General features: G+C 40.1%; 1 protein-coding gene across 3 annotated transcripts in view; it reads left to right on the forward strand.

The window, feature by feature from the left end:
- Positions 1-10,321, forward strand: part of limk1a (LIM domain kinase 1a) — a 52,718-nt gene that overhangs the window by 34,062 nt on the left and 8,335 nt on the right. For 2 of the 3 annotated variants that reach the window (XM_024277781.2, XM_024277782.2), the window contains one exon: positions 8,499-8,608. In XM_024277781.2, coding sequence (XP_024133549.1) covers positions 8,499-8,608 — 110 coding nt within the window. Of the gene's footprint in view, positions 1-3,619; positions 3,959-8,498; positions 8,609-10,321 lie in introns of those variants that run through there. The other variant, XM_024277783.2, reaches the window with a different exon arrangement.

A 10,321-nucleotide genomic window follows, 5' to 3' on the forward strand; every position in this document is an offset into this window, starting at 1 on the left:
TCTCAATATGTCGATATTTTTAAACATTGTTGAACAGAATTCTCCCCCCTAAAGTGTTATTTTATGTGTTGGAGGAAGTTTGAAGGCACATTTTGAAACAAATTCCAAAATGTGGCATTTTAAAAGAATGATCAAATCTTGTGAAAACAGAAGACTTTATTGAAAGTTAGAAGAAAATCTAATAAAAGAAGAAAAACACATAATTGCTCATAACTGTAAGAAAATACAATAGATTTCAGTGTAAAACAGGAAAACCAAAAGGGAATTAAATGAGTCCTGGTCATTAAATGGTTCATCAAGCATCTTTTTTTTTTAAATAAATGTGATTTTTAAATATTACTTTTTTACAGAGCACTTTGACCTAATGTTCAAAGCAAGTCTTTGCTTTAATTATCTCCGCTTTAGTTTTATGTAAAATGTTCAGCTGCATCTCTTTATCAGCATCTTAAAACTGTCTATAAATCCATAAACGGATGACTCAGCTTTGGTGCTGATTGACTCTTTCTGTCAACATCTGCCTGCATGGCTGAAATCTTCAACCTGCTCCGTTTCTCCTGCAGAACTCCCATGGAAACCTAATCATGTTGGGTCTTGCAGCAGCAGCTTCCCTGCAGTCTGTCTCCAGCGCTTTATCGTGACGAGCAGCAGGCAATGGAGTGCGTCTGAGCGTATCTGCATGCTAAAATGGTTTTAGCTTGAGTGTAGAGGTCACACTTGTTGGCATGCCGGACACGTTACACTCAAATCAAGAATTACACACACAAATCCAAAGTTACATACGAATCAAGAATTATGCACACACAAATTAAGAATTCCGCATGCACAAATCAAGAATTGCGGAAACACAAACCCAAAGTTACGCATAAATCAAGGATTACACACGCACAAATTAAGAATTCTGCACGCACAAGTTAAGAATTCTGCACGCACAAGTTAAGAATTTTGTATGCTTAAACCCAAAGTTACAAACGCACAATTAAAGAATTCTACACCCACAAATCCAAGGTTACGCACTTAATGTTTTGATGTATTTTAAAACAACTGTGGCTGCCTCTTAACCTGGACCCCCTTGCAAAAGAGGTTTGAAATGTCAATGGGATTATCCTGGTTAAATAAAGGTCAATAAAATAAATAAGAATAAGAATTACGCACACAAAAACTCAAATTTTCACACAAATCAAGAATTACGCATGCACAAATTAAGAATTCCGTACATAAAAACCAAAGGTTTTACACAAATCAAGAATTATGCACACACAAATTGAGAATTACGCACGCACAAATCAAGAATTCCAAACACACAAGGTAAGATTTCCAAATGTACAAACCCAAAGTTATGCACAATTCTAGAATTCTGCTCGCACACATCAGGAGTCCTAAACGCACATATAAAAAAATTACGCACACACAAATCGAGAGTTACACTCTAATCAAGAATTCTGCACACATAAATTAAGAATTATGCAAATCTGTGTGAGTCTATTTTTTCTCCACACTTTTCCCCTTTTTTCACTGAATCATTCAATCACGAGAAGAGTACATGACTCGAGGGATGAATCAGTGAAGTGTCTACAAAAAGAACTTATCCAAAAATCTGTTTTAACTTACCAGACATGATGCTATTGGAAAGCTGTTGCATAAACATATTTGTTACCAGAAAGGTACACTCAATCCAATCAAACAAACATAAAAAAACTTCAAAACATGAAAAATGTTGTTTGATAATTGAATAATGACCTTGTGTGTATTACCTTAATGGTTAAATAAGCATAAAAACAAAGGTTTACGGTTTCAAAATGTCAGTCAGTCTGACTGTAGTACATTTGAAATTACATTTAAATACAGGAAGCTGTGTAGACAAGAAGGAGAGCATTGTGAGGGAGTCGTGGTGTCTGACCAGATGTACATTTCTAAAAAAAACTGTGGAGTTCTTACAGAATACAAATGATCAGAAAATTGAAAAGTAAAGGATTCCCAGTGCTTCTTTATTTAGCTCGTTTTCCCTAATCATTTGTTTATATGTCCATACATCATGGGTAAAATGACATCATATATTCCTTTAGTCAGCTGTGGACAAGTCTGCCTTCTTTGTCTCCTTATCTCATCTCAATGGGGCTGTCAGGCCTGTAAGACCTTCTCTGCTGGCCTAAGCCTATTTAGAGAAGTACACTTGATTCTTCCTTTAGTTCCCTGTAGTTTGTTTTGTTCAATTTTTAGCATTATTTTAGTTAAATGTTGTTGACGCACCGCAAGTAGAGACTTGGCATGCTCAACATGTCCTGGTGCCGCTCATCCGTCAGCCGTTCTCATCAGTTCTGCTGGTTGTCCGATTTTGATTTATCGTAAAAGCATTCCCAGTGGTCTTTTAATTATGATTATTATAGGTTTGTGCAGAACGGCAAGAGTTCATCAGGAACTTGGAGAGGGATCTGGCTGCAGACAAGATGGCGCCTGACATCATTGGCCGTAAGCGGAAATTAGTCAACTTACCCTAACCTGTACCAAAACCCCAAAGTGTTCAGAATTGTAGAAAAGCTTAAAGCGGGAAAAGCTGTTGGGGTCGTCATTTAAAATAAAGTTTTTTTTACTTTTGGTTCGGGTTGAGGACTTCCGCTTCTGGATGTTCTGCAGCCAGGTCCTTTTGGAAACTTGTGGGCAGGGATGTTGGTGTGGAAGTAAGCCTCCGCTGATGTCCCATCATCCCTTTGTTTACACTCTCTCCCACTAGCTTACAGCCCTCACAACCCCAAGCTAACATTAGCTTCTTAAACATGTTAAAACACCAAAAACACAATTTTCATTGGAGTGGGTCTTTAAACTCTATTGTTTTCTATTCTAAAATCATTCCCAGTGATCTTTTAATGACTGTATTATGCAGTTTTTAGCCAAAATCCTGCTGTTTTTCTAAAACATATTTGAACCAGGAGCTCATTAGAAATTCAGCTATGGGTTGTGGGCAGGACTGCTAGGACAGAAGTAAACTACTGCTAATATCCCATCATCCCTTTGTTTACGCTCTCCTGCTAGCTTACAGCTCCTCACAGCCCCAAGCTAACATCAGCTATTCAATATAAAATGGTACACAACATCAAAGCTATCTAGCCTACAGTTCTGATCCAGATGTCAGCTCAGACGAGGAAAATGAAGAGATTAATGGATATATTTGTCTGCAAATGGATGCATCGGAATGGAGGGGAGCAGGGAGACGATGGCCCATCCATTTAAGTTACTACAAAAATCTTTTTCCAACTATACCTCTTAGTCTGCTCCTGATTTATCACAATTTGAATAAAGACATACTCAGAAACACAGTTTAAATCTTCACATTCTTTGTATACGTCACATAAAAAAATGCTAATAGAACATTTTAAAATCACAGAAGACACAATTTCATTGGCGTGAGTCTTAACAAATTTCCAACATTGGTGTAATCTTTGTGATTTTGTCAGGCTTGTTGCTATAAATAGGACAAACAATGATGTCACTGAAGGAGAATTTTAAAAATGCAAACATGACGGGTCAAAGGCTTCCATGTGTCAACAGAGTCAAAGAGTGTGAAATGTGTTTAAGAAGAATTAGAATTTCACTTAACTATAAGTTGAGAGGTGTGCTTGGGAGAGAAAAAGAGAAGGCAGCCGGCTAAGTTGCGCATGCGCGGACGTGCGTTGTGGTTATCAGGAAGCGATGAGGTCATAGGAAAGAGGAGGCAGGGAGGGAGGGAGGGAGGCGGTAGGGGAAGTAGGAGTGGTGAAGCGTCGGGGTGAGCTCAGCTGCAGACACGGGGGCCGCCCTCCTCCTCCTCCTCCTTCTCCTCCAAGAGCAGCTCCGTCAGTGTTTTGTTGTGACAGCGGAGGAGAATGAACTAGAACCGCGAGCAGGAGTACCGGACCGGGCTGACATGGTGGGAGATCTGTTCTACTGGAGCTTCTGCTGTCTCAGGCTATGGAGGAAGGAGAAGGTGAGCATGGCGTCGCTGTCGGGTTTAAAGGGGGCGGGTGAAGCGAGGCGCTCAGGCCGGGGGGGTCTCCGCGTGCAGACTCCTCATCTTTAGCTGGAGTGAAATCTCTTTAAACTGGGTCACCAGGTTGAGTTCTGAATGCAAATCTCCTTTTTTTTCTTTATTTAAAAACTGATGACACACTTTTTATTTTTAGACACTACCCTTCCTCATGCGCTTCAAATAAAGATGTAATTTAATAATTCATAAATGTGGTAATTTCTAGATCCACACTCATTTTTTTTTTGTTCCCACCACAGTGGGAGGCAGAGGAAAGTCTGAATACATGATCATGTAAAAGCCAGTTCTGTGTGACAGTAGGGGGTTTCCATTCACACTGCATCAATGTGCTCCTCTGTTTTCTATCTTAAGCTTTCACTCTTAATTGTATTTGGTGAAATGCTGGAGACTTTTCTCAAACTCTGTGGATCTCTTTGGGAAGCGGCGCGTCTTCCTTCTTCCCTCTTTCAGGTCAAACTTGCTTGATTTCACTTTGGCAGGATTCTGATCATTTTTGTGTCCTTTTGGCCTTTCTCAGCCCTTGAATTATCAAAATCACAAAAACTGCTACTGGTATGGCCTTAAAACAGGAGGGAAATTATTGAAATCCCGCTCCAACTGTATTTTTGTCTATTTTAATAGCATTCCTAGTGGCCTTTTAATTACGATTTTGGAGTTTTTAGCCGAAAATGTTTTTTTGAAATGTCAGTTTTTAAGACATATTTTATGCAGAGCAGCAGGAGTTCATCAGAAATGTGCCTCTAGATTGTGGACAGGACTGTTAGAGTGGAAGTAAGCCTCCACTGATATCCCATAATTCCTTTGTTTACACTCTCTCCTGCTAGCTCATTAACACAGCTCCTCACAACCCCAAGCTAACATTAGCATAGCAAAAAATTAAATAAAAATGCAGCCTTTTCTTGCACTCACACTGATCACTTCTTGTGGCCCATTCCTCTTTTACCACCTGGCAAAGTTGCTGCTCGCTGCCTGTGTGGGAGGAGCTACCCGCTAATGGTTTTAGCATGATCGCTACATGGAGCTGTGTCTGTGGATATCTCACTTGGAATATGTGGAAGACACGGATGATGTTGGGAAATCTGGTTTATTTACTACGAAGAGTTCTTCAAAAACATCGGTATGCTGATCGAGTCAATGAAAATGTCACATGCCCAAAGCTGAGTTCCTGATTGGATGCGACGTGGTGATCTGCTGTCAGATTGCTGCACCACCCCCACCGCTCAAGTTGCACCGCGGGACTTCAGACCGCCTCAGTTGGACTCTGTACCATTGACTTAACATGGAAACTGGCCGCATCTGCTGTGCGAACAGCATCCTGTGTGAACACAGCTATACAGTTTTGATCCAGATGGCAGCTCACACAAGGAAAACGAAGTCGTTAATGGATCTATTTGCCCGCAAGTGGAAGATTTAGAATTGTAGCGGAGAAGGGATACTTTTTCCCCGCCTGTTTCAGTTGCAAGCTTTTTCAAACTGCTGGTTTTTATCTGCTCATCACGATTTGAATAAAGAAATAATCAAAAATGCAGTTTTAATCTTAAATGATCTCATATATTCCTCTATCATGAGAAAATGTTACAAGAACTTGTTAAAAACACAATTTTCATCTGATTGGATCTTTAAGCTATTTTAAATTCCTTTGGATTTAATTTGTGTTTTGCCTAAGAAAAAAAATAAGTGTTTCTAAAATAAAAAGCTAAGAATATTTTGATCTAGAAGGATAGATTTGCTCAAACGCTTACCATTTAAAAAAAAATCTGTGACAAAATATAAACCACCTTAGACTTGTGAAACTAGAAGATCCGTTCCAACTTACTCGCACCTTCTCGAGAGATCACTGCCATTTTTAATAATCATTTGCAGTTTTAAAATACGCTATATTTAGCCTCTGCATGACCACTTGTGGGTTTCAAACACTCAAAACAAGATGAAAAACAGAAATGAAACTGAGCTAAGGCTTGAGAAAGTGGGGATTTTTATGAGGAAAAATGAGAAGAAACTCAAATGTCCTAAAGACAGATGTAGTCGTTTTGCTCAAAGCAATGGATAGATGTGCCTTTTTATAGGTCACCACAATGTCAAATCAAGAACATAATCCATAAAAATATTTAATATTTCTCCTTTGCTTGTTTTTGAGGCCGACATACATGTGAACAGACTTGGTTCCTCCAGAGCTCTCTGGACGTGAAGGCGTCAGAGAAACGCTGGCTCACTGCTTTCTTACGAAGGGAGGATTAGCTTTGCTTGAAAAGATTTCGCCGCTCCTCCTTCTCCTCCACACTGTGGACATGTAGGATGCCCGTGACGTCAGGGCGGCAGCTGTCTCCTGTCAGATGTGGTCTTATAGAGCGAGGGCGTGTGCACGTTGGTGTGCACACACGGCTCCCACAGACTCCTGCAGAGAAGCGAACTTCTCCCTCCAGCTGCCGTCTTCCCCTTTTAGGACTTCACCTACAAACAAATGTGTTGCTAAGAATAAAGATATTGTGGTTATATTGTTTGTTTTGGGAGACAGAGTTGTCACATCATTTCTTGTGTCCCTCTTGACTTTAACTTCTTATTTCTTTGCACTCACAAGCTTGTATTTTGACTTACAGTGAGGCGGGTTGAGTCATGATTTCATGAAAGACAGGCAATGAGGTCTTGTTTGGCATTTAGCTGTTAATTAGTAGGTTTGTTGTAGAGGCCTGAAGGCAGTCGACATGTTGATCTGCTTTTGTGGCTTCGCTGCTGCTTTCCCAGAGTGGTGGAGCAGCAGACATGTGGCTATCGACAGGATGTCATCGATTCTTTCATGCTTGCCATTTAGGATCTTGGGGTTAACTGTCCTTTTGCCTTTAGCTTTTTTATAAAAGTACTCTTACGTCTGCTCCTATAGTGCCAGAACTAAACATTTGGATTGTCTCCATTGGTATGGACCATTGACTGTATAATCACTGGACATATCAACCGCTCCTCTTTCCTGTTCCAAATAGGAAGTGCCTGCTGGTTCCAAAAAGGTCAAAACCCCTTAGACTTCTATTGAGAAATAGACATAGACGTTCTTGCTCTGATACATTCTTCCTAACATGTTCTTTCAAATACTATTTTAAGATATTATTTCTTATTGCAAGTTATAAACTGACCAATCAAATGCCACTGGCCCCTCCTCCTTTACGTTTAATTGACAAATTCTCCTGAGCCGCTTTCAGTGGATGTGGAGTCCCAACCAGCTGATGATCGGCAACTGTGGTTCCTCTATAAACGTGACTCAGACCAATTCGGACCAATCACTGTCGACGGGTTTAAAAATGGCGGCAGACGATCGGGAAGTGACGGAGAAGGCTTGAATTTGCGAGGGCCGTTAACATCTTGATATGCCCAGTAAAATAACAGGTCAATAATTTGGGCCAAGTGCACTTGATTTGGTCCGGATCGAGTCCTGAACCTTGTGTTTGGTCTGTAATCAGACTGTCTTTTAACCAGACTTTTCTGTTTCAAACCAAAACTTGTAAACAAAACCATGTGACCGAAAATCTCCTCAGTCATTGGTCAGGAATTACAAGGTCAGAATAAAGTTGTTTTAATGCGCTTGCGTTCATCCGACCACTTTTCAAAGTGTTTCTGTGTCTCATTGTTGCTCCCCTACTCTGTTTACATCCCATAATGCCCGGCTACGGTGGCCATTTTGGTCCAGTTGTTTCACTCCAAGCGCAGAACCTATTGAGGCTGAGGAAACTCAGAACTCAGTCCCATTGGAAAGGAACCGAGACCACGTGGAAAGATGGAACCGAGGGCGGTTCCTGGTCCTGGATCAGGATCCACTTGTGTGCATTCAGACTGAAAATTTGTTCTGGATTATCCGGGTAAACAAACTCTGGGTTACTTTAAGTTAACCAAATGTTGATTTATTACTGTTAAATATTTTAGCTTTCTGCCAATCGGAGTAAGAGAGAAATCCACAAACATGGTCTCTAAAAGAGCTAACATCTCTTGTAGGTTTCACTGTTGCTGGTTAGCCTCAAGGCTCTGTTTGAATGACAGGAAGCCAAAAAATGTTGTAATAAAAGAAGTTACAGGTATATAGCTGGGCCATATTGGGGGATTTTCACAGTAAAAGCATGAACTTTGGGCAGTGATTAATGTGGTCATTTCACTTTGTACGGTCTGAAGTCGCCCAACCAAGCAGAGCATCTTCCTGATCTGCCACTTTGAATCATCTGCTCATTCCCTGCTCTGTTTTTGCCCTTAATTCAATTTTGAATCTCGTTTGCAGATCTGCCCCGAGCTTTAGCAGACATCTGCCTGCTGGATGGTCGTTTCTCCCTCTCGATTCCTCTTTTTACTCTCAAAGATCAAACCTTCCCAGAGTGGTCATAAAAGCCTTGCGGTGTTTGTCCCTCCACTCAAATTCTCAAGCGATTTCACTTCCAGACCATTAAAGTTAAACATCCTGTTTCTGGATGAGTGTTCAAGCGTTGTTGTGTTTTCTCTCCAACAGGTCGCCGGGGAGCAGAAGTATCACCCAGAATGCTTCAGCTGTCTGAGCTGCAGGGCGTTCATCGGGGATGGAGACACGTACGCTTTGGTGGAGAGATCCAAACTCTACTGGTGAGCTTGTAGCTCTGCATCCTTTAAGAAGATCTACTCGTACAGTCGTCTGTGTCTCTGAAAATCAAACTTCTGTTTGTCATTTTAAAGAAAACCTTCATTTATTCAGTTTTAGCATCAGTTAAGATGTTTCTGGACTTTCATGCTTTATTCTGAACTATAATTAAATCCACAAATGATCCCTTGGAATCCTGTTCCAAGTCCAAATAACCCACAGCTTCCACTGACTTGATCTTGACTCTAGTCAGTTGGACTCCAAAGAGGTTTTTTGTCAAATGAGATCATACATGTGTTCTTATTAGGGGGGTGTACTGGCAAGAGTCTGGCGATACGATACGTATCGCGAATCGCATCTAAGAAGACGATACATATGGCGATATATCCCAAGATTATATCGTAAAAATTCTTCACTTTTTTTTTTTTTTTTTGCAATCCGCTTTTTTATGTGATACTGGCAGCAACATTTCAGTTTGATCCTAATCCCAAGTGAAATCTAAGTAGTACGTGTTTCTTAATAACAAAAACTGCGAGGCCGACTGAACATTTAACACAAGCCGGTTCTTGTGAGATCTTGTTGTTGTTTTGTTGTGGTGTAGAGCTGCTTAAAGAGGCTCAGTGCTGCCAGCTAGTGGTCGGGGGTTTAAGTGGAAAACAAAAGTAAGATGCGGAACTATGTTGGCTCATAAATGATTAATTAAATATCGATACAAGTATCGCCAAATGAAACATCGCGATATATCACCAAATTTCCCCTACACCCCTAGTTCGTATGGCTAAGCTACATGAAGCATGAACACATCAAATGAGTGAGATGGCAATTCTGATTTGTCTCCACTGATTATATCCTTTTTGTTCCCAAAAAGAAAAAAAAAGTCCATATCCACCCAGAGCTTCATGCTTACATGTTTCACAGCTCTGGTTGTGCGTTTGTTCTGAACTCGTTTCGCCTGAGGGTTGTGTTATTGTGACCGTCACAAGCCACACGCTTTAAAAAACAGTTGGCTGTTTGTGAAGCACAAGTCAGAAGTTTGAGATGCCTTTCACAGTAAAAGCTCGTGGCAGTTTGGGTTCATGCAAACATGCTAGCTTGCCCTGAGGTCTTTGATCGCTTTGTGTTGGAAAAGCTGAAGACAAGCATGTTTATGTGGAGCATTGTATTAATCCACAAAATATCCTGTTTTTCCTTTTGCTTTTTAAAAATGAAAAATACAAAATAAATCAACTTTGATTCTTGAGAGTGTAATATTTGCTCTATCGAGTTCTCTCCCAGTAAAACTGCAGAAATGAAAACTCTTTATTATTTGCTTGGAATAAACTTTTTTATTGTTGATTATGAAATGTCTGACCGATTTGACCATTCTAAAGGTCACTCAAGACAACGGTCGTCCATTGTTGTCCTCGCTGACCTCAAGCAGCATCTTTTATACATGTGATTCTGACGTCGTGAGAACTTGACATTTCTTTTTCCTCAAAAACAAACCTTAAGTTAAGGCAGTTATTAAAATAATTGTGCACGTTGTGGTACAAGCACCAAATTTGGCATGAAAATAAGAAACCCATCCATCCAAGAAAATCCAAGATTTTAAAATATATATTGTATGTATATATATTAGTATTCTGTTTGTAAATTAATAGACATTTTGTGCACAAACAGCCTGTATTGTTGAAACTGGAGTAAATAGACGGAATATTTTTGTTACAATTGAGTGTTTG

The sequence above is a fragment of the Oryzias melastigma genome, linkage group LG13 (assembly GCF_002922805.2).
Source record: "Oryzias melastigma strain HK-1 linkage group LG13, ASM292280v2, whole genome shotgun sequence".
Lineage (NCBI taxonomy): Eukaryota > Metazoa > Chordata > Actinopteri > Beloniformes > Adrianichthyidae > Oryzias > Oryzias melastigma.